Raw genomic sequence first — 25,697 nt, forward strand, 5'->3', positions numbered from 1 at the left:
AGAAATGGCGCATTCATAAGATTCACCAAATCTGGTGCTTAGCCTCGCTCTCCCCGCTTCTGTGTAGGGGTGGCGAGTGGGGTAATAGCGTTGGGGTTCATGTCAGCTTTGTATTGGTGGCTGACATGAAGCATCTATAAGACGCCCCCTTTACTAGCCCTGTAGTCAAGGTTTTTGAAATAAAGATACTGCTAATTGTAAGGTAGCGCTATTCATCACGCTGGGGGCACTCGCTTCACCGGGTCAAAGCACACATGCAACGTTTTTCCGGTAATTCACAGTACAGCAGTTTATTACATCTCATAAACCGCTCATAACATAGTCCATCTCAGTGGCTCGCCGACATGTTACACATAATATCCCAGAGCCTTTCTAGTGACAGACATGCCCACTTGGCTCCAGATACAGCCTTCAGCAAGGTAACAATATCAATGTCCACATCAAGCAGCGTTTTTACCTTTGCCGGGTCGTAGCTGCTTCAGTCAGCTCGATTGTGCCACAGCTGTGGCTTTAAGGCTTCCCAGATGGGGCCTCTGGGCCACGTACCTTCAAAGGCTACTGGTATCTCAAACACAGGGGGGATCCAGCCTCTGCCTTCCAGGCTAGTGGAGTCCCACACAGGGACCAGGCCTCTCGCCCTCCAAGGCTACTGGTATCCTAAATACAGGGGGATCTAGCCTCTGCCTTCCATGCTTCACCAGGCCTCTCTTTCTCTCTCTGTTTCAAAACCACCAGGGTTTATATATCCTTTTGTGCACACAGGATCTGTGATGATGTCACAGTCACGTGATCAGTCACCTGAGGGGGAGGTAAATGGTCAGCTAGAGCACACCCCCTGGACATTCTAGCAATGCAGCAAGCCGCTGCATTACATAAGATAATGTCTTTTATTTAAATAAAATTCCACATGGTTTTAATAATTTATTTAAAAATAAAAAACACTGTATACTCACCTAATGTCTAATCCCCAAAGCCCTAGTCTCCTGTAAGAAACCAAAAATAAAAAAACAATATCCCTCACCTTTCCGCCGTCATGACGTAATCCACAGTGTCCCACGACGATCTGTGTCACTTCTACAGCTGCCACATCAGCAGTCACTAAATAATAATGTGACTGCTGTAGAAGACAGCACTATATACATTGACAGGAGTGTAATCACTCATGTCAGTGTATAGTGCTGTGCAGCAGGAGTGAGGTCATTTGAGTTCAAACAGCTGAAGATCAGCTGAGAGCTCTGGTGACCTCACTTACTACATCAGTGTTGTGTGGGAAAATGCTGATTCCAGGTGTAGCATTTGCTTTTGAAAGCTGTTGCTATGAACCCACAACATGTGGTCAAAGGAGCTCTCAAAAAGAGAAACAGACCATTAGGCTGAAAAAAAAGAAGAAATCTATCTGAGAGATAGCAGAAATGTTGGGAGTACCCAAAACAACAGTTTGGTATATTCTTCAAAAAAAGACGGAAGACAGAAGACCACATTGGTGGATGATCGCAGAATCCTTTCCATGGTAAAGAAAAACCCCTTCACAACATCTACACAATTGAAGAAGATTCTCCAGGGAGTAGATGTTTCAGTTTCTAAGTCTATCATAAAGAGAAGACTTCATGAGAGCAAATACAGAGGGTTCACCACAAGACGCAAACCATTAACCAGTCTTAAAAATAGAAAGGACAGATTAGACTTTGCCAAAAACCATCTAAAGAAGCCGCCAGGTTCTGGAAAAGCATTCTTTGGACAGATGAAACTAAGATCAGTCTGTACCAGAATGATGGGGAAAAAGAAAGTATGGAGAAGGCTTGGAACAGCTCCAAGCACATCCAAAGCACATCACATCCTCTGTAAAACATGGAGGCAGTGTGATGGCGCAGGCATGCATGGCTTCCAATGGCACCATGCCACCTGTGTTTATTGATGATGTGACTGAAGACAGAAGCAGCCGGATGAATTGTAAAGTGTATAGGACGATAACTCTCTGCTCAAATTCAACCAAATGCAGTAAGGATGATTGGACAACGCTTCACGGTACAGATGGACAATGATCCAACACATACTGCGAAAGCAAAGAAGTTAATCACCAGATCTCAACTCAATCAAGTATCATTTCACTTACTTAAGACAAAACTTAAAGGGGTTGTCCACTACTAGGACAACCCCTTCTTGATCTAAATCTTTGGCTCCTATAAAATAAAGACTATACTCACCTCCCGTGCCTGCGCCATTCCAGTGGTGTCAATACTTGCAGTCCCGGGGATTCCACACTGTTATGACACATGAGACCGGCTCCCAATGAGCGCCGGCGTCACTATCTCCGCGTTCGTATGAATTGAACATGAAGAGGGAGTCAGAGATCAGCGGCAGCCCGGACTTCCTCTTCATGTTCAATTCGACAGAAAGCGGAGACAGTGGCGCCGGCGCTGATTGGGCACGTGTCACAACAACCGCACGAGAGCCCCGGCGCCGGCATGGGACGTGAGTATAAGCTTTTTATTTTATTGGGGAGGCGTGGGGTATGACAAGGAGCTGTCCAAGTAGTGGACACCTTCTTTAAAGCAGAAAGACCCACAAACAAGCAGCAACAGAAGTCAGCTGCAGTAAAGACCTGGCAAAGCACCACAAAGGAGGGAAACCCAGCGTTTGGTGATGGCCATGGCTTCCAGACTTCAGGCAGTCATTGCCTGCAAAGGATTCTCTCCGAAGTATTAAAAATGAACATTTTATTTATGGTAAAGTTAATTAACCATTTACTTTTGAGCCCGTGAAATGAGGAGGCTTTTCAGAATAAAGTTTGCAATTCCTAAACGTTTCATAGGATATTTTTGCTCAACCCCTTTTAGGAAAGCAGGAGGTAAGGTCATGGATGGTAGATATGTGTTGGTAATGTAAGCTGTACCAGTAACACTAGGTTACTGAGAGGGTTTAATGTGACTGGAGTTTGGGTCTGAGTTGTTTGAGTAACCAAAACTCTGGGGTTTACAGGCCTATTAACATCAGGGGGGTTAGCTCACAGTATGGAGGGATTTGAGACTGGAGAAAGGCAGAGCTGCTGGTTAATCTGCTGTGCAAAGAGAGGTGTGCTGGAGGCAAACCATGAGGTGTTTGTTTGGTGAACCCCTTTAATACAAGTGTGAGCTGCTGCTGGGAATACTGAGGTTGGTGAGGCTGCTTCATTTATGTTGTTTCATTCTGCCTGAAGAAAGGCACTATTTATGTTAACCGTTGATACTGATGGAAGGTTGTTTTAGTTTTGGAGCTGTTATGATATAAAAACCTGTGCTACGTGTATCCAAGCGGCTACCTAAGAGCATGAACCCCTACACCCTTTAATTAAAGCTGGGAGTCTGCACTCCAATTGCATCTCGGTTGTTTAATTTTAAATAAAAAATAGGGACCTGCAGAGCTAAAATCACAAGGTTCAATCACTATCCAAATATTTCTGGGCCTATCTGTATATTGATGCTTAGATAGATGATAGATAGATATCCAGGGTTTTTGTGTCTTCCTCTCCCCTCCCCCACCCCCCCAAAAAAATAAAATAAATAAATAACACACACACAAATAAAGATAGATGCATGGATGGATAGATAGAGGGATACATAGATGGATAGATAGATTTTGACTTGACTATTTTTACATTGAAGTTAAAAGCATGCAAAATATGCACTGAAAAACATGCATAAAAAACATTCAGTAAAGAAAATTGCGAGGATTTCTTTTAAAGTCTAAATCATATTTTTCCACCTCAAAAAACTTTGTGTGCACATCAATTAGCAAGATTGGCATCGGTTTTTGGCTGATGGACGGGAACAGTAATAACCACCTTCCACCTGACTGCATCTGCGCCTCTTCGTTTGATAAGCTGGCGTAACGTCACTTAGGTGCTACACCTCAACCATGACGCTGCAAATGGCCTGCTAATCAAACGAAGATCCGCAGATGCTGTCAGGTAAGAGTCGGTTCTCAGGGCTCCCGTCCAGTAGCCACAGATTACTGTAATGGCTGATGGATTGGGTCCTGCAAAACGAATTGCACCAGCTCTAGTGAACATCAGGAGGCTCTGGCAGATTGCATGTGTCACCTGTTTTACCATGTTAGAGAGGCATATTTTGTATGATTGGTATTTTTATTTTATCCCTGCACATCCTCCCTTGTTTGTCTGGTTTGTGTATATCCTTACACTATTCCTCCCCACTTCCCTGGGGGGGGGGTAGATTAGAGCTGATTCAGGAGCTCAGCAAGGTACTAGGCCCCAGCATCTTCACCATCAGAAGTATCCTGGGGAGCAGGGATAACTAGGGCTCCCCTAGCGTTAGGGACAGGGAAGGAGCTCCTGGCCTCGGATAATCAGACAAAAGAATCGTGACCGCGTGTTTGGCATGATCTAGGAGCAATTTGATGCATATCAGAGGCCTCCCAACAATACAGTGGCTGAGCTGGTGGCTGCAGCTTGTTGTTCTCTCCCTATCGAAATATAGATGCACCCTCTGCTGATTTGAGCGTATGTTTATGGAGGACAAGCGATAAAGATATAATTTCCACTGCGAGTGAGTGATCGGCAGACAGCAATGATATGTGCGGCTTTACTTCCACAGACTGGGCTTCTTATTTTCTCATCATTTTTGTCTTTTTTTTTAGGTTAACCAAAAAGTACCTGAGAGAACTGTGCAAGCAACATAAACTGTATACAACCCCATATCTCAATGACACGTTGTACTTACACTACAAAGGTGGGTAAAATGACAAGAACATTTCCAAATCCATTCACAGTCATAATTGGATCTTAGGGCTCATTCAGACAAGGTTATAAATCAAAATTGCCACCTAGAAAAGCCCTACATCAAGAGAACAATTTAGGCAAAGTGAACACTTAGAAAGTATCTTAAAACAATGTACTATTTTTAGATACTTTCTAAGTGTTCACTTTGCCTGCCTTACTCCCTTGATGTAGGGCTTTTCTAGGTGGCAATTTTGATTTATACTGTTGTCAGTGACACAGTACCTGTGAATGGACCCATTTCTTTGGATTTAAGTTTATAATTCAGACATGCTATAGTCAACCAGGCAGCACACTGACCCTTATCAGTCAATAGTACATTCAAATGACTTATTTTACTCATGGAGAAATAAAAAACAAGAGGCACTCCCTGTGTAACATCGTGGCCAACTGATGAAGGTGGGTTTGAGGGTTGGTTGCCCACTTGATCAGGTTGTGCGTGGCCTGAGGAAGGAGTAGGTTCTACTCCGAAACGCATTGCAAACTGGAGGTTTTTTTTATACCTACCGCCTGCATTAACCTCTGTCAGAGGCATTGCCCGGAATTCACCACACTCCTCTCTCCTTTATTTGATTTTACTCATGGACACTGCATGCACTACTTTGGTCCGATTTATAGACCAGACTAGTGCTTGTCAATAGCATTCATCTCTTGCCCTCATCCAATATGAGCACACAGAGCTGCACTCAGTGCAAAAACTTGGGTCAAAAATTGTGGTTGTGACTGGCTCAGTCATTTTTCCACAACCTTTAGCTCATTCCTTGGGAATCTAAGCTTTAATCCACATTTTAAAGAATAGATATAAGGCAGTATAGTAGTTAGCACCCAGATGGTCTGACAAGATTCACCATTGAACTGACAGTCCAATCTCCGCCTTTGGGTACCTGCAGGCGAGCGTATAAATTGAATATGTGCTATTCGATTTTTTAATCAGACAGCACACTGACCCATGTTATTTAATAGGGTTGTTCAGATGAGCGATTCTTTTCTCAGTCCGACTGTCCGTGAGAAAAAAAATCGCAGCATGCACGCCTTTCATTCAAGTCTCGGATGAGACTCACCTAATCAAGTTTATGCGAGACTATTTGCATATTTAATTTCCCAGAGGAGCATGCATGGCTTATAAGCCTCACTCTGCATGCCACGCTTGGCTTGTCACTCTCTGCAAGGAGAAATGTTACCCCTTAGACCCAAGTCCAGAGCCTCTCACCTAGCCAAATCAGATCTCATACTTTGCACTGATGAGGGGCAAACACCATGTCTGCAAATTGAGATTCTGGTTTGGCTTTTATCCTAAGTTATTTTTCAAGGGTCAATATTGACTTTTAGGATCGATGCTTCCAATAGGTGGCGCTAGAGTTCTAGTCCTCTTCCTCTCTGAAGAGACAATTTGCATATTTCATTTCCCAGAGGAGCATGCATGGCCTATAAGTCTCCCCACTTTGTCATGACAGGCCTGGCTTGTCACTTTCCACAAATAGAAACGTTACCCCTTAGACCTTGGTGCAAGAATAATATGGGATCACACATGGACCATCAGAGTGGCATCCGATTTTTACAGATGGATTTCCAATATAAACCTAGGAAACTGTATGTGATTATTTACATGTGTTAATGCAGTTGTATGAAAATGGATCGGACATGGATGTCACGCAGATATAAAAAACGGACTCACAAATGGCACATGGATGAAAATCTGCAGAAAATTAGAAAAAAATCGTCCTAGTTTTCTGGATTCGACGATTTTTCATACACTCGTCTGCAGGTACCCTAATTGTTTACAGTGGCCCCACATTGTCCTCCAGACAGAAGGCGTTTTTTGCTGTGGCCCCACACTCAGGCTTTATAGAGGGTTCCCACTATCAGCTGTATGGTTATTAACCCCTTTACGACGTGGTACATAATAGTACGCACCACGTCGTAACCCCTGGTTCAGAACAGGCTCCGGCGCTGACCCCACACTGAACCGGGCACATGTCAGCTGATTTATACAGCTGACATGTGCCCGCAACAGCCACTGGTGGAATCGCGATCCACCCGCGGCTGTTAACTAGTTAAATGCTCTGACCGCGGCATTTAACAGCGCTGCGCTGGAGTCAAATGATCACGGGTCATCAATGGGTGGCCCAGTGGTTGGCGCTCGTAGCAAGTGAGCACATCTGCTGCATACAGGGGATCTGCTCATCGCCTGTGTGTAACAGAGACAATCAGACAAGTGCTGTTCTAGTCTCCTATGGAGACTATAGAAGCAAGCAGAAAGTGTAAAAAAAATGTTTTCAAAAATATTTAAAAAAAAAAAAAAAGTGTAAATCACCCCCCTTTCGCCCCATTCAAACTAAAACAATAAAAAAAAAACCACATACACATATTTGGTATCGCCGCGTTCAGAATCGCCCGATCTATCAATATAAAGAGAAGAATTAATCTGATCTGTAAATGATGTAACAAGAAAAAAAGTCTAAATGCCAGAATTACGTTTTTTTGATCGCCACAACATTACAATAAAATGCAATAACGGGCGATCAAAACATCAGAGCTACCCCAGAATGGTATCAATAAAAACATCAGCTCTGCACACAAAAAATAAGCCCTCACCCGGCCCTAGATCCCGAAAAATAGAGATGCTAAGTTTTTAACAAACTTTGGATTTTTTTCACCACTTACGGTAAATAAAAAAGAACCTGTACATGTTTGGTGTCTACAAACTCATAATGACCTGGAGAATAATAATGGCAGGTCAGTTTTAGCATTCAGTGAACGTGGTAAAAAAAAACAAAAAACTGTGGAATTGCACTTTTTTTGCAATTTCACCACACTTGGCATTTTTTTCCCATTTTCTAGTACACGATTTGGTAAAACCAGTGATGTCGTTCAAAAGTACAACTCGTCCTGCAAAAAAATAAGCCCTCACATGGCCATATTGACCAAAAAATAAAAATGTTATGGCTCTGGGAAGAAGGGAAGCAAAAAATGAAAATGCAAAAACGGAAAATGCTCCGGTCATTAATGGGTTAATAATGTGTTACCTTTTGCAAAATGTACATCTTTTTGCTGCCTGCTACAAAAAAAAAACCTGTTCTGCGCATCAGTTTTGTTCTTCTCGCTTAGGATTTACGCGTTTGGAAAATCTGGAGGAATACACGGGCCTGAAATGCCTTTGGTTGGAATGTAATGGTCTGCAGAGGATCGAGAATCTGGAGGCGCAGACAGAACTGCGTTGTCTCTTTTTACATCAAAACGTCATCAACAAAATTGAGAATCTTGAACACCTTCAAAAACTGGACTCCATTAACCTCTCCAACAATTACATCAAGACTATAGAAAATCTATGTGAGTGCCGAGCTCAACAGTCATCTGGATGTTTATAAGGATGGTGAAGGAGGGGGTGATGTTAGTACTAATTTTATAGGTCTACCATATACGCCGATGTGAAACAACTAGAAAAATGAACAAGTAGATGGCAGTTACTTAAAGTGGTAAATCCCATCTCAATACTTATGGCATATCCAGTGCTTGAGATGGTAATTCCCTTTTAAGCTTACAATTTTGGTAGGATCAGCCAACTATCTATTACGCATGGTATGTGGTGAACCTCCCCCTACCGCAGAAGTGGGGGGTGGGGTGTGGAAGAAGGATCAGGCATGTTCGATTTTTAACATGGAAGACCCTAAAACTGCTGCTTAATTTGAGTAGCATCAGTTTATTCCCCACTTTCCATTTGTGGAATTTTTATCATATTTCATTTAGCCATACTAAAAGAATTACTTCGACCGTATGTAAAAATGTATGGCGTAGACGATGTCATAATTTTCTGAAAGGTGGGGATTCATTCCTCTGGGACCACCATTTATTAAAGTACCTGAATGGCAAAGCAAAATAGTTGAGAGCAGCCAAGAAAGAAAAGTAAAAATTAGGTTGAGCTTGTGTGCTGTTCTCTCCTTTACAGTCGATGGTAGTTATGACCGAGCTGGTATGTTACTTAGTATTCGATACTGCTTTTTAGGAGGGTCAGGATCTGGAGATATCATAAATGTCAGGAGCCTAAGTCTTGATACTATTTTAATCTCACTGTCTTTGCTTTCCAGCCGGTCTGACAGTACTGAACACTCTACAGATTGCTCACAACCAGTTACAGACAGTGGGAGACGTCCAGCACCTTCAGGAATGTCACAATATTAGCATCCTCGATTTGTCTCACAATAAACTGGATGATCCCGCAGTCATCGATGTCCTCGAGAAGATGCCAAACTTGGTACGATGTCCTAAAGGCAGGCAGCATGTACGACACGTGGTGTGATACACATGACACTCTAATACAATTTTTCTACATTTCTCGTGATGCATATTTCTTCCAATACCGGACGTATGTGATGCGCTTGTCCATGGTTTGTGTTTATGGAGATTTGCTACAGTTAGGCTTACAATCACGAGCCCACCCCTCAGTGTGTCTGGGATACAGTTACTGACAGCTCAATGTCCAGTCTGGTGCAGGGGTGTGCTGAGGTGTCAGTGTTTTGATTGACAACTCGGCCGTCCAATCTGAGACTGTGAGGTGCTGGCTGTCTCCAGGTGTTAAATGTCCCAGGTGATTGCCTGGCTGTTTAGCTGGGCCGTTAGTCACTGACCTCTGCCAGACGTAGCTTCCGCTAAGCGTGGTTGGTTTTCTCTGTGCCTAGTGTTTTGCTGGATGATCTTTCATTACCTGACCTTGGACCTCTTTTTGACCATCCGTCTGTTTAACCCTTTTCTTCTGATCCGCTTTGTTCCTGGCATTTTGTCCTCGGACCATTACCTGAATACGCCTTTTGTCTTTTCTTTCTGTTTATGATGTATCCACCTGGCCTTTGACTTCGGACTCCTTGACTATCCCGAATCATGGCTTGTCTGTAATAAGTGACTCAGCGTCACACTTACATTACCATTGGATCCCCCACTATGCGGCTCAGTCACGGGTTCCATCTTTTTCTCCAGAAGTATAAGCACCGCGTGCTCTGCAATTTCTTTTTATTTGAACTGACAGGCACTTTGACAGAAAATGTCCATCTGGCACCATTTGTGTCTGGATCACTTTCCATCCCAAGTTCCTTTTTTTGGTTTCTATAGCGGATATGTTACATTCAACTTTTGGAAAGAAAATTCCTTCCAATTTTTAGACTGGGAGATTAAGGCATCTTTTGGAAAACCTATGTTCTGCGGCTGCAGTTTGACTTCGGTTTATTCACCCTTCCTGGGTCCAGCGCTGAATCCCCACCACTGCTCCCGATGTTTGTTATTTGAGGCTATGTGCCCACGATGCAGAAATGCTGCATATTTTTTACGCTTCTCCCTGGCAGGAAAAACGCATGCGTTTTTTACATGCGTTTTTCCCGCCAGGTAGAAGCGTTTGTAAAGCGTCTTTGCATGCATTTCTGCATGCAGGTTATCAAGCGCTTTTCCAAGCGATTTTAGCATCACTTAGAAAAGTGATTGACAACTTGTTCACACTATATAAATCCATGCAACCGGCATGGATTTATAGTAGTGTGACCAAGTTAGTTAAAAAAAAAAAAAATAAGAATGGTAAAAAATAAAAAAATAAACTTTATACTCACCTTCCGTTGTCCTCCCGGTGTTCTCTCTGCCGCGTCCGGTGTGTTGGGCGGCTTGCGCTGTTGTGAAGGACCTGCGGTGACGTCATTGAGCCATGTGACGGGTCACATGACTCAGTGAAGTCATGGCAGGTCCTTCACAACAGAGCCAGCATTGCAAGAGACCGGACGGCGTGGACAAAACACCGGGAGGACATCAGAAGGTGAGTATAAAGTTTATTTTTTATTTTAAATTCTTTTTTTACAGTTTCTATGGTACCCAGGTCTGGATGAGAGTCTCCTCTCCTCCAGACCTGGGTACCATCCGCACATAGAAACGCATAATATTCTTGTGTGCAAATGTACTGACACGGATATTATGCGTTTCAATGCAAGTCAATGGCGGTGATTACGTTGCGTGTCCGCAAAATTAATGGACATGCTGCGGATTTTTGAGCGCTGCATAAATGCTGCGGAAAAATCCGCAGCATGTGCATTGACATTGCTGCTTGTCATTGGGGACCATGGGGGGCTTATTACCAAGCGTTTCCCAAGCGTTTATGCTGCGGAAATTCCACAGCATAAACGCTTGGAAAACGCATAGTGGGCACACAGCCTTACACAGCACTGTAACATCATCAGCACTGCAACCAAGCAGTAAGCTTAGCAGTTTGTGCTATAAACTTGGGCAGAAACAGTGATCTCACTGATTGGCTGCAGCGCTGTTAGCATGACATCAGCGCTGCAGACAGTAGCAGACACAGAAGAGACTCAGCACCGGACCCAGGGAGGGTGAGTAAAGAACAGTGTTTTTTAAAGGAATTGTAGCCGGGGGAAGATGGAAAACTTTTCTAACTTTATTCCTTGCTGACCGCCAAGGATTCGTCTGTGTGTATAAAGGCAGACTATAAAAAATCCACTCTAAAAAGGTGACATTTCTTCCTATAGCCCATATCTTCCTACTAGCACTGTTGGACTGGATTGGCAAAGACCCACCAGTAACAGTGATTCTTGGGGCTCAGTGTTCTGCTGCATGCAAAAATAACCTGACCCTAGTAAACAAATTTACTTTTGTTTCTATGTAATATTAATTTGGCTAGCTTGCTAAATGAATGATAAGATGATACTTTTTTCTGCACAACTCATTAGCATTTCTTCACAGGGGCCCACCGGAGGATTCTCCTGTTACCCTGTGGGCCAGTCCAAGCCTGCCTACAGGCCATAGTTTTATCTTGCAATTGTTTTTTTTTCCCTATAGCATGTTTTAAACCTGATGGGAAATGAATTCATTAAGAAGATTCCTAATTACAGAAAGATAGTGACAGTGCGGTTGAAGGGGTTAACTTATCTGGATGACAGACCGATTTTCCCAAAAGACAGGTAAGAATTATATATAGCCTGATGTAAGGGTCCTTCCCTGTCGGAAACAAAAGTAAAAATTCTGTGACTTAATGATTGTTCTCCTCCAACAGAGCATGTGCCGAAGCCTGGGCCAGAGGTGGACGAGAGGCTGAAATGGAGGAGAGAGAACAGTGGGAGACCAGAGAAAGGAAGAAAATCCAAGATAGTATCGATGCCTTATCGGAAGTCCGGAGGCGAGCTGAGGAAAGAAAGCGCAGGAAGGACCTGGAAGAAGAAGGTATACAATATTCTACCAAGTACCAACTATATGAACAGAACGGCTTTATTTTACAATTTGATGTCAGGGCAACAGAAACCTTCTAGTATTTTAAGAAGTCATCTCATGAAGATAACCCCTGTCCATATGCTCTGTGTGAGCCGGAACAGAGAGCTGCTCTGTATGAGCAGATTCCAATATGGTAGACACCCATCCATCTGAATGACCGCCATATACTAATCCATTTCCATGGTCGCAGCCCCTGCAGGAAAAATGCCTGGCCACGGCTTTTTGTGGTAAAATAATCTGTTGCAGGCGGTGCCCGAATTGGGATCTGCGCGGTCAGCTACCCACCGCTAGGCTATATTCTGAAGTTAAACAGCAAGTTATCTGATATTTGCAGGGATCATATTATACAGGTGCTTCTCACAAAATTAGAATATCATCAAAAAGTTAATTTATTTCAGTTCTTCAATACGAAAAGTGAAACTTATATAGAGTCATTACAAACAGAGTGATCTATTTCAAGTGTTTATTTCTGTTAATGTTGATGATTATGTATTACAGCCAATGAAAACACAAAAGTCATTATCTCAGTAAATTAGAATAGTTAACAAAAAACACCTGCAAAGGCTTCCGAAGCTTTTAAAAAGGTCCCTTAGTCTGTTTCAGTAGGCTCCGCAATCATGGGAAAGACTGCTGACTTGACAGATGTCCAGAAGGCAGTCATTGACACACTCCACAAGGAGGGTAAGCCACAAAAGGTCATTGCTAAAGAAGCTGGCTGTTCACAGAGTGCTGTATCCAAGCATATTAATGGAAAGTTGAGTGGAAGGAAAAATGTGTTAGAAAAAGGTGCACAAGGAACCGGGATAACCGCAGCCTTGAAAGGATTGTTGAGAAAAGGCATTCAAAATTTTGGGGGAGATTCACAAGGAGTGGACTCCTGCTGGAGTCATTGCTTCAAGAGCCACCACACACAGACGTATCCAGGACATGGGCTACAAGTGTCACATTCCCTGTGTCAAGCCACTCATGACCAATAGACAACGCCAGAAGCGTCTTACCTGGACCAAGGATAAAAAGACCTAGACTGTTGCTCAGTGGTCCAAGGTGTTGTTATTAGAGATGAGCGTTGTTCGACTCGAACTGTTCGCCAATCTCAAATTCGAGCTGTTTTGGGCGGTGTTCGAGCCGTTCGGCGAACACGAACGATTTGAAAAAAATTCGGCTGTTCGAGGTTATGTTTGATAACTGTTCGTGCACCAAAATCATAACTGGATTTTTTCTCAGTAATGATGAAAATTAATGTTAATACGCAGTTTGAGTGTACAGCGGGGCGGGGGGAGGGGCAGGGGATGGATCTCTGCAGGAACAATGAAGATCTCCATTTTTTTTTCTCTTTCCCGCATTTACAGTGGGGAGGTGCAATCTGTCAGCCTATCAGCAGAGCACACACGGAGCGAAGTGCTTTTTTTCACACAAGCAAGGGCATGTGTCATTGGCAGTGTATGTCACATGTCCTTGCCCTATAAGACCCAGCCATTTTCCCCATCGCCACTATTTTCTCACTGCTGCAGCTGCGTGTTAGACGGCACCGCTGTTGCTGTGTGCGCTATACCTTGTTAATTTCAAGCCAATTTTCGCACAAATCTACAGATAGCTTGGGAGTAGGGAATAGTTGTGATTGCAGTCATTTTAAGGACTAGGTTACAGCATTTCCTACGACTTTTATCAGGCAGGTCTGTGCTCTTAAATAGATAGGTTGGGAGTAAAGACTAATTGTAATTGCAGTCCTTTTCAGGACTAAGTTACATCAGTTCCTATTAGTTTTTGCCAGGCAGGTCTGTGCCAGTGCTGTGCAAGTTTTTTTCACAGCATTTGGCTGAATCTAGCAAAGCTAATCCTTTTTGGCCTATTGCAGAGTGTGTTAGTCAGTGGAGTAGCCTATCTGTGTTGCAAGATATATCACCTGTGTATAGAATACCAATTTTTTTACTGCACCTAGTGAAGTAAAGCCTTTTGAGCATAGCATCATTCTATTAGTCCATCTATACTGACCTCCATCAGGTTACAAATTGAATATAATTTTTTTCTGCATCTAGCTCTGAAAAAATATTTGGGCTTCTAGCAGTGTGTGGGACTTGTTCTATTAGTCCATCTATACTGACCTCCATCAGGTTGCAAATTGAATATAATTTTTTTCTGCATCTAGCTCTGAAAAAATATTTGGGCTTCTAGCAGTGTGTGGGACTTGGTCTATTAGTCCATCTATACTGACCTCCATCAGGTTGCAAATTAAAAATATTTTTTTTCTGCATCTAGCTCTGAAAAAATATTTGGCCATCTAGCAGTGTGTGGGACTTGGTCTATTAGTCCATCTATACTGACCTCCATCAGGTTGCAAATTGAATATAATTTTTTTCTGCATCTAGCTCTGAAAAAATATTTGGGCTTCTAGCAGTGTGTGGGACTTGGTCTATTAGTCCATCTATACTGACCTCCATCACGTTGCAAATTGAATATAATTTTTTTCTGCATCTAACCCAGCCAATAGTTTTGGCCTAATACCACAGTTTGGCCACTCAGCTCTGCTCAGTTCCCATCCATTGTTTTTTTGTGCAAACAACTCCAGAGTTGTGAACTAGTTAACCTTCAAAATGAGTGGAAAAAGGCCTGCTGCTGGTGGAAAGGGGAATAGGCGTGTTGGGAAGGGGAAAAAATGTTGTGTCCGTGGGGTAGGTGTTAAAGCAACAGTAACATCTGCAGAAGAAAGACCATCTTCCAGCCAAACTAAAATGTCTACTTCTTTTAGCGGACAATGTGATAAGATCCCTTTCTTACGGCCACGCCAATCGCTACAAATTCCAGATGAGGCACAAAAACAGCAGGTGCTTCAACGGATATCAAGTGCTCCTTTAAGTGGGCTCTCCTCCACATCAACTTCAACATCACAAATACTCCAGTCCTCAAAGGTGTCACCCCAATCGCACTTGCTTCCTCACAGCTCCCAAATCTCCAGCTGCCCGTCTGAGTATGAGGTAGAACAGATGGTTGAGTCTGCAGAGCTGTTTACTCATACTATAGCCTGGGAATCAAAGGTCGGCTCCAGCGCTTCTGTGAATCCAGACGAGGAAATGATCTGCACTGATGCCCATAATCTTTATGAGTCGGATCCAGGACCAGACGCAGAAGGTTCTGACCATAATGTAGATCCTCGTTCCCAAACTGTAACTCCTGTTGGTGGAGACAATAAGGAAGACGATGATGAGACTCAAATACCTGATTGGAGCGACAACTTTAGTTTTTTGTCAGGGCAGGAACAGGTTGGCTCTGAGGACGACGGGTGTGATAACGCACAGGGTGATGATGATGAGGTTGGAGATCCCACTTACTGTCAACCCACAGTCAGCCAAGAGATGAGGTCAGCAGAGGAGGTGGAGGAGAATGCTAGTGACGACGAGGTCAGGTTGCTCCTTCCTGGACAGAGACGTAGTACTGGAAGCACGTCAACAACTGCATCCTCAAACACAACTCTGCCTCTCACCACAAGTCGTGGTGGCTCTTCAGGTCGCATGGGTGCTAAGCCTTGCATAGCCTGGGCATTTTTTCAGATCGATAAATATGACCCAACTCGTGTTATCTGTAACATTTGTCAGCAAAAGCTAAGTAGAGGCCAAAAAATACATAGTTTGAGTACTTCATGCATGAACCGGCACATGGACATGAAGCATAAGTTGCAGTGGGAAGCTCACTGTGCTACAATGCGGCCTAGCCGGCCGGGCCAACCACCGTCTGCCATGTCTTGTGCATCCGCGGCTTCTTCATCCTCTGTGACTGGGGGGACAGTAGTCATACCTGTTTTGGGACGCAGACCTGCCACCTCTTTACCCGCAACAGCCAGCGTGATTGGCAGGTCATCATTTTCTTTGGAGGTGGTAACACCTGCTGGTGTTGAGCGCTGTCCGACATCGATAGCACCACCTTTGGATCAAGGCAACCTAACATGTCCGCCTGCATCTTCCTCACAGACCGGCAGTTTGCCGGGGACACCCTTATCAACCCCGTCTAAGCACAATAGCCTGCCCTCGGTCCCTCAGATGTGGACAAGTAAAAGACCATTTCCTCCTAGCCATGAGAAAGCTAAGAGGTTGAATTTCACCATCTGCAAGCTCTTGGCTACAGAAATGCTGCCTTTCCACCTAGTGGACACAGAGGATTTTCGAGACCTTATGTCCGTCGCAGTGCCCCAGTACCGGATGCCCAGTCGGCACTACTTCTCAAAGAAAGGTGTGCCTGCGCTCCACCAGCATGTCGCACACAACATCACCGCTTCTTTGAGAAACTCTGTGTGTGACAGGGTGCATTTCACCACAGACACTTGGACGAGTAGGCATGGACAGGGGGGTTACATGTCGCTGACTGGGCACTGGGTAACTATGGTGACAGCAGGACAAGGGGCTGCTGTCCAAGTCTTGCCGTCCCCACGAGTTGTGCGTCAATCCTCTTTATCTCAAAGTTCCTCCACTGCTTCTGCCTTCTCAACCTCCTCTCGGTCCTCCACCTGCACCCAAAGCCTGTCTGGTCATGCCACAAGCTTTCTAACTGCGCAGAAGGGATCCTGCACACCTGATTACTATGCTGGCAGTAGGGCTCAACGTCATGAGGCGGTTTTTTCTTTGAAATGTCTGGGAAATGTGAGTCACACAGCTGAGGAGTTGTGGTCAGCTCTGGAGAACCAATTTCATGAATGGTTGTCTCCACTGGACCTGAAACCAGGGAAGGCCGTGTGTGACAATGCTGCAAACCTGGGTGCGGCCCTTCGCCGGGGCAATGTCACACACATGCCTTGTATGGCTCACGTGTTGAACCTGGTTGTCCAGCAATTTTTAGACCACTATCCCGGACTAGATGGCCTTCTGCAGAGGGCACGGTCGCTGTGTGCTCACTTCCGCCGTTCGCATCCCGCAGCTCAGCGACTTACATCTCTACAGAAGTCGTTGGGCCTGCCACTTCACCGGCTAAAATGCGATGTGCCTACCCGGTGGAATTCAACTCTGCACATGTTGCAGCGACTGTGGCAGCACCGACAATCCCTGGTGCAATACGTTCTGACGTATAGCCTGGGCCAACGAGATTCAGAGGTGGGGCAAATCACGCTGGAGGAGTGGTCTCAGATCAGGGACCTATGCACCCTTCTGCACAGGTTTGAAATGGCGACGAAGATGTTTAGTGCTGACGATGCCATTATCAGCATGACTATTCCGGTGATTTACATGCTGGAGCACACGTTAAACAGAATTCAGAGTCAGGTGGCGGCACAAGAGGAGGTGGAGGAAGTAGAGGAGGAGGAGTTGTATGCGGAAGGGCTAACATCTGCAAGGTTCAGACGGTCGGCAGCACCAAGGCGGCAGGCATGTGAGGGTGGGGGAGATGGTTTTACCAGGGCGCATGGTAGCAGCCAAACTAGTGAGGAAGGTGCAGGAGCCCAGGAAGAAGTGGAGGACGAACTGATGGAAGACTCATCAGATGAGGGAGACCTTGATCACATTTCTGTTGTGCGAGGTTGGGGGGAGAGGACAGAGGAAGGAAGCATGATTGTTACCTCGCCACCAACACAACAGGGACTTGGTGCTCCTGGATGCGCAAGACACATGAGTGCCTTCTTGCTGCACTACCTGCAACATGACCCTCGAATTGTGAGAATTAGAAATAATCCTGACTACTGGGTTGCCACACTGTTAGATCCCCGGTACAAAAGTAAATTTGCAGAAATTATTCCTGCCATAGAAAGGGATGCACGCATGCAGGAGTATCAGCAGAGACTGTTGCAGAATCTTACATGTGCTTTTCCACAAAACACCAGTGGTGCACGTAGTGAATCTCACAGTTCCAACTTGCCAACCGTGGGACCGTCAAGTGTTCAGCACTCAAACCGTAACAGAACCACAGTATCTGCTGGTAACATCAATTTTGCGGAATCATTTCACCACTTTTTTAGCCCATCCTTTGCAAGGCCACAGGAGACAAGAAGTCTGACACATAGTCAACGCCTAGAGACGATGGTACAGGAGTATCTCCAAGTAAACATTGAAGCCATGACTGTGTCACTGGACCCTTGCTCTTTTTGGGCTTCCAATCTAGATAAATGGCCGGAGCTAGCCACTTACGCCTTGGAGATCTTGTCATGCCCCGCAGCCAGCTTTCTGTCTGAACGTCTGTTCAGCACTGCTGGTGGTGTGCTGACAGATAAGCGCACGCGGCTCTCCACTGATAATGTAGACAGACTCACGTTCATAAAGATGAACAAATCATGGATCCGAAACGACTTTTCTACCCCTGTGTCATCCTGGGGAGTGTAAAAGCTTGATGATTGGTTAAAATCACCTCACCAACCGTTTTAAGCTTTCAAATTACTAATCATGTTTATCTGTATCTTGGCTGGAAAATAATTTGGGCTTTGTAGCAGTGTGCAGCACTGTTTCTAATAGGCCATCTATACTAAGCTCCACCAGATTTAAAATTACTAATCATGTTTATCTGTATCTTGGCTGGAAAATAATTTGGGCTTTGTAGCAGTGTGCAGTACTGATTCTATTAGGCCATCTATACTAAGCTCCACCAGATTTAAAATTACTAATCATGTTTATCTGTATCTTGGCTGGAAAATAATTTGGGCTTTGTAGCAGTGTGCAGCACTGATTCTATTAGGCCATCTATATTAAGCTCCACCAGATTTAAAATTACTAATCATGTTTATCTGTATCTTGGCTGGAAAATAATTTGGGCTTTGTAGCAGTGTGCAGTACTGATTCTATTAGGCCATCTATACTAAGCTCCACCAGATTTAAAATTACTAATCATGTTTATCTGTATCTTGGCTGGAAAATAATTTGGGCTTTGTTGCAGTGTGCAGTACTGATTCTATTAGGCCATCTATACTAAGCTCCACCAGATTTAAAATTAATAATAATTTTTAGCTACATCTAGCCCGGAAAATAATTTTGGGGCTCCGAGATGCGCAAGACACATAAGTGCCTTCTTGCTGCACTACCTGCAACATGACCCTCAGATTGTCAGAATTCGAAGTAATCCTGACTACTGAGTTGCCACACTCTTAGATCCTCCACACTCTTCGATCAACCTTTTCATTTTAATAAAGACCAAAAAAATGGTCATTTTTGAAATCATAAGCATTAGCAGGTTATTACAAACTGAAATCAAACAGTTTTCAACTCAAAACTTTATTCTAGGTGATGTTACATTTGCACATAGGACCCCTTGTTCGAAAGGAGCTTCTGAACTCTCTCGTCCATTGAATTTGTCAGGTTTTGGATGGTTTCTGCTTCAATTGTTTTGCATGAGGACAGAATACCCTCCCAGAGCTGTTGCTTAGATGTGAACTGCCTCCCGCCATCATAGACACTCCTTTTGATGATGCTCCAGAGGTTCTGAATGGGGTAGAGGTCAGGGGAGCATGGGGGTCACACCATAAGTTTGTCCCCTTTTATGCCCATATTAGCCAGAGATGCAGATGTTTATGTGCAGCATGAGACAGTGCATTATCATGCATAAAAATTATCTTGCTGTGGAATACACGGTTCTTCTTCTTGAACGATGGCAGGAAGTGCTGTTTGAGAAACTCCACATACATTATGGAGTTCATCTTTACCCCTTCAGGGATCCTAAAGGGGCCGACAATCTCTCTCCCCATGATTCCAGCCCAAAACATTACTCCACCTCCTCCTTGTTGGCGCTGTAGCCGTGTTTGCGTGGGGTGTCCATCAACCAGCCATCCTCCACTCCATCCATCTGGACCATCGAGCGTTGCACGGCACTCATCCGTGAACAAAACAGTTTTGAAATCAGTCTTCATGTAATGTTTGGCCCACTGGAGCCGTTTCTGCTTGTGTGAAGTGGATAGAGGAGGTCGACAGGATGGCGTACGCACAGCTGCAAACCTCTGAAGGACCCTGCATCTTGTTGTTCGGGGGACGTTGGAGGCACCAGCAGCTTCAAAAACTTGTCTGCTGCTATGACAAGGCTTTTTTGCCGCTGCTCTTTTAACCTGACGTAATTGCCTGTAGGGTAGAGTCCTCAATTTGCCCTTATCAGCACGCACACGTGTGTACTGTGAATCAGCTATATACTTCTTGATTGCCAAGACACTTCATCCTGATCATCGCACAATGTTGATTGTAGTCATGCCTTGACCTAAACACTCCACAATTTGTTGCTTCTCAGCAGCCGACACATCCTTATTCTTTCCCATTTTGGCAGAAAATGTAGGCTGCTTAATAGTGTGGGACAGCCTTCTTAAGTAGTCTTGCCTTTCATTGGACACACCTGCCAAACTAATTAGCACAGGTGTCTGCAATTGCTTACAGTGATATAAAGAGCCCTGACACACATCACCATCAATGAGTTTAACTGATAAACAAACAAATTCTTCCCTTATCACTCTTAAACACTTTTTGCATAATAATTTGGAACACAGTGTACATGTGCTTTTCCACAAAACACCAGTGGTTCACGTAGTGAATCTTACAGTTCTAACTTGCCAACCATGGTCTGTATGGAGTTGTTCAATAAAGGGCCCAAAATTAAGATAACATAGACGGGAGAGGTCTCTATGAATAGGAATTCCTAAGTATTTGATACCCTGTGAGGGCCAGGCAAAGGGAAAGTTGGACTGGATGGAATCCTGTATGGATTTGGGGAGGGAGACATCGAGGGCCTCAGACTTTGCTGCATTGATTTTAAAATTTGACCATGTAACAAAGTGATCTATTTCAGCCATAACAGCAGGGATGGATATTTGTGATTGAGTGATATATACTAGAACATCATCAGCAAATAGAGAGCACTTGTACTCGGTGCCTCCCACATCAATCCACCAAATATTGGGGTAATGGCGAATTGATGAGAGCAGGTGCTCCGTCACTAGGATGTATAAGAGAGGGGACAGAGGACATCTCTGCCTTGTCCCATTAGTGATTATGAAAGGTGATGAAAATGTTCTGACGCGCGCCCTGGGCCTTGGGACACCCGGAGCCGGACCCTTTTTAGGAGGATGCTGGTTGTTGTAGTCTCCGTTGTTGCGACCCGGTTCCGTGGCTCAGGGCGGTCAAAGCAGTGGCGGAACTATTTATGTGGTTTTGATGTTTAAATGTCCGACTACGCCACCCGTGGATTGCGGTCAGAGTGAACCGCCGCTGCAGGGCAGACCCCTGAGGCTGGTGTTGTGGGTGCAGCAGAGCGTAGCATAACTCCCCACGGGAGGAGTATAGTCTCAGGGCAGTGTATGCGGAGGATGGGGGTGATGGTGCAGGGCAGCAGCAGTAACGACACGGAGTCAGTGATGCAGTCCAGGGCCTTTACTCACAGTTCTTATTATCCAGACCACTTCTGCAGGTAACGGCTGCCCACGTCGTACTGTGCTCACCAGGTGAGGGGCTCAGACAACTCCCAGATAACTTTGGAGCGCTTCACAGGACCCCCTTTGTGTGTCCTTTGTCTGGCCTTTCTTACCAACCCTTCTGTCCGGCTGCCTCGGGCCTCCTCTTGGTAAACTTGGCGCCAGTTTCCCTGACCCTATGTGGTGCCTTCCTAGCGGGTGTAGCGAGGGGCTGCGCCACATAAAATGTCACAGCCTCCGGTTTCTAGCTGAGGGTCGTTTCCCGCCTCCACTAGTTTCCGGGACCTGTCTCCCCCTTTGGCCTGACCCCTCCACGCAGGTGGATTCGGGCGTGCGGTGGCGACTCACCCATGCGCACCCCTGGAATCCCTTCTTTCCTCGTTCCTGGAGCCTTCTCCGCTCCTCTTCCTTCCTTCTCCCTCTTCCAGGCCTGGGCCTCTGTTACTAGGCCCGCCTCCGGAGCAGAGCTCATGCAAGAGCCCCTGCTCCCTGTCACTTGTGCTCAGACTTCTCTGCACTGAACTAAGATGGTGCCCACCTTTTATACTCCCTTCTCAATGCACCCAGGAACTGCTTCCTCCCTGCTCCTGCACTACAGGGTTCCCCTTCCTCAGTGTTCCCTCCCCCCACTCCAGCCAGGGACAGGGACTGTCGTGCCCATCTCAGGGGCATATTGGTCGCCCTGCCCCACGGCAATGTGGTGTAATGCATGCAGGTGTCGGGTCCTGATCCACACTCCATCCTTACCTGAGAGTGAGATATCACACCTCTGGGTGAGGTGCAATACCTCTGCAGCAACCGAGCCCTCAGGGTGCTACAGTTCCATTTATCTTCAGCCTAGGTGACGTATTGCGATACAGGGCCGTGATTTTGGCTATAAAAGGGTCCCCTAGACCCCCCCCCCTGCTTTTTAAGAGAATAATATATGGCGTGCCAGGAGACTCTATGGAATGCTTTCTCAGCATCCAACGAGAGTATCTAATTACAAATTTTTAACTGCATCTAGCCCAGGAAATACTTTGTGCCTAGTAGCAGTGTCTGCTAGTCAGTGGATTATCCCGGCTGTTAAGCAAGCTACACCACCTGTAGTTTGGACACTTAATTTTTTCAAAGGAAATGCTTCGGGACCACAGGATACTCAGTGAAGAGCATCAGGAGGCACCCCAAGGCATAGGGGCTGGGACTGGCGGTAGGATGCCTTGCGGTGGACAGCCGAGCTCGATCCTTATAAAAGCTTTTTAACTGCAGCAGCTTTAGTGGACGCTACTGGAGCTGGAATTACGCGGCTGCTGGCATGAGACTTGCCCTCCAATAGATCCTTGTAAAAGGATTTAAAGTGTATTCATTCAAATTCGAGAGACAATTTAAATGAAAAAGCTTAGAGCTGCCTCCACCACAGGGGGGCTCGCTCGACCCACCAGCGGACAGGCACCAGTATTGGGAGAGGGGGGCTGGCCGTCAGGGTCCACCGCGGTTCTGGCACAAACCCGGCGACACGGAAGTGGCACGGGCAGGAACGGACTGGCCGTGTCGGCTTCTCACTTTTTGGATTTTAGAAGGGCATGACATGCCTATATCTGTGTCTTCCCCTCCTTTTACTCCTCCACGTCTTTTCTTTTCGCATGACTATATGTACTTGTCACTTTTCTATGTGTTAGTTATGTCTTCTGAGCAGTTTGTCAGCTTTTGGACACCTTTGAAGGTGTTTTCTATGTGTTTCTATGTGTTTTTGTTTGCCTGCCATTGGTTTTAACGGTGTTCGAAGGTGTTCGACGAACAGTTTGACGAACAGTTCGGCGAACACAAGGGTGTTCTACGAACCGAACCGAACTCGAACACTACGGGGGTGGCTGAACACTAGTTGTTATCAGATGAAAGTAAATTTTGCATTTCATTTGGAAATCAAGGTCCCAGAGTCTGGAGGAAGAGTGGAGAGGCCACATTCCAAGCTGCTTGAGGTCTAGTGTGAAGTTTTCACCATCAGTGATGGTTTGGGGAGCCATGTCATCTGCTGGTGTAGGTCCACTGTGTTTTATCAAGACCAAAGTCAGCGCAGTCGTCTACCAGGAAATTTTAGGGCACTTCATGCTTCCCTCTGCCGACAAGCTTTTTGGAGATGGAAATGTCATTCTCCAGCAGTACTTGGCACCAGTCCACACTGCCAGAAGTACCAATACCTGGTGTAAAAACAACAGTATCACTGTGCTTGATTGGCCAGCAAACTCGCCTGACCTTAACCCTATAGAGAATCTATGGGGTATTGTCAAGAGGAAGATGAGAGACACCAGAGCCAACAATGCAGACGAGATGAAGGCTGCTATCAAAGCAACCTGGGCTTCCATAACACCTCATCATTGCCACAGGCTGATCGTCTCCATGCCTCGCCGCATTGATGCAGTAATTGATGCAAAAGGAGCCCCGACCAAGTATTGAGTGCATTTACTGAATATATATTTCGGATTTTAAAAAGGTTTTTCAAGCTGGTGTTATAAAGTATTCTAATTTACTGAGATAATGACTTTTGTGTTTTCATTGGCTGTAAGCCATAATCATCAACATTAACTGAAATAAACACTTGAAATAGATCACTCTGTGTGTAATGACTATATAATATATGAATTTCACTTTTTGTATTGAAGAACTGAAATAAATGTAACTTTTTGATGATATTCTAATTTTGTGAGAAGCACTTGTATTTCACCTGCACTTTTAGTACAGAGATTTCCACACCATGTTAATGGCTGCTGCATTTTCTTCTGATTATGCACCATTTCTAAGGCTGCATTCACACATTTGTGCGATACATCCTGGTACTGTCTGTTTTTTTTCTTAGACAGCACATGGACAGATACAGCTTCATTGATCTATACACACATCCATGACCGGTCTGTGAGACTCGGAGCAGATCCTGTTCTCATCCAATTTTGTGTATCAGACTCAGTCATTAAAGGGAATCTGTCTGCAGGTTTTTGCTACCTCATCTGAGAGGAGCATGATGTAGGGGCAGAGACCATGATTCCAGCGATATATCAATTAGTTTACTGGGTACAGCAGTTGTGACACAGAGTTCTTAGATGTAGCAATGCAGCAGAGCTGAGAAAGCTAACTTCGCCAACACCAGGCTTTATATGTACATAGTCTATAGACAGTGAGCTGCTTATCACAGGAGGGGGCGGAGTCAGACTACTATGTGAGAGCTGTTGTAGTCCAGGCAATCACCAGGTGATAAAACCTTCACTGTAAGTAAACAACAGCATACAGCCAGACATGTGACACATCATTGAAATCTGTGTTTTAATCAATATCTAATGCTACCATCAGATTACATAGCAAAAACCTGCTGTCAGATTAACTTTAAAATCTATGGAGTCCATGTAAAATGGATGGAACACAGAAGACAGACTTTTACTACAGAGTTTCATCTGTTTTCAACTGATCCATTGCTAAGTTTTTACAAAAATATAAGAAAAGAAATGGCGGCAACACGGATGATACATGAGAGAAAAACAGTTAATTTTATGTGGGTGTAAAAAGGGAGATGGATGCGGATAGCACTCGGACCGAAAATAGCTGTTCTGCACGTGCCCTAAACGGAAGGGACACAGATTACTGTTCATCCTAATAAAATAGAAATGACTTCAATGAAATCTCCTAATTAAAAGCCTAATGAGGGTGCATGACATACCTACATAATAGCGAGCATTGGGGGTCACAATTTATGAACCCCACCGATGGTACCATGCTGATATCATCTGTCTAGATAGATTAAACTTGAAGTATCTGTCATAAAGGTTTAAACCTTTCCATATAGAATAAAGAGTCTTTGTAACACACCCGGATCGTGCACCCACCTCACCACGGACCGGGGAGAGCCTGGAGGGGCGTAGCTAGGCAACCACCTGGGTTTTCACTAGAGCCCCTGTTGGTGTGGTTAGTCTTGGGCCCAGGTGGACGCCAGGTACTACTCCAGGACAGATCCCGCAGCCGCAGCAGCTGACCCCACAGGTCAGGACACTATACACAGACTCAAAGTCCAAGGTGTGACCGGATAATGGTGTAACGAATAGTAGTGCTAGTACAGACGGGACATGGTAGTAAGCACAGGTACAGGTTTACGTACCGCTGGAGCCGTTTCAGGCTCAGATACCGCAGATGCTTTTTCAGGCTCACATACCGCCGGAGCGGCTTCGGGCTCAGGTACCCCAGGTGCAGTTTCTGGATCAGGTACCGCAGGTGCGGTTTCAGGATCAGGTACCGCAGGTGCGGTTTCAGGATCGGGTACCGCAGGTGCGGTTTCAGGATCAGGTACCGCAGGTGCGG

General features: G+C 45.1%; 1 protein-coding gene across 2 annotated transcripts in view; it reads left to right on the forward strand.

Annotated features, from left to right (window-relative positions):
• DNAAF1 (dynein axonemal assembly factor 1) overlaps positions 1-25,697 on the forward strand; it is a 63,422-nt gene that overhangs the window by 21,038 nt on the left and 16,687 nt on the right. For both annotated transcript variants that reach the window (XM_073659611.1, XM_073659610.1), the window contains exons 3-7: positions 4,636-4,727; positions 7,883-8,104; positions 8,860-9,026; positions 11,600-11,721; positions 11,814-11,980. In XM_073659611.1, the coding sequence (XP_073515712.1) occupies positions 4,636-4,727; positions 7,883-8,104; positions 8,860-9,026; positions 11,600-11,721; positions 11,814-11,980 (770 nt within the window). The remainder of the gene's footprint in view (positions 1-4,635; positions 4,728-7,882; positions 8,105-8,859; positions 9,027-11,599; positions 11,722-11,813; positions 11,981-25,697) is intronic.

The sequence above is a fragment of the Phyllobates terribilis genome, unplaced genomic scaffold, assembly GCF_046119375.1.
Source record: "Phyllobates terribilis strain yellow unplaced genomic scaffold, ASM4611937v1 Scaffold_13__5_contigs__length_258822181, whole genome shotgun sequence".
In the NCBI taxonomy this organism is placed as follows: domain Eukaryota; kingdom Metazoa; phylum Chordata; class Amphibia; order Anura; family Dendrobatidae; genus Phyllobates; species Phyllobates terribilis.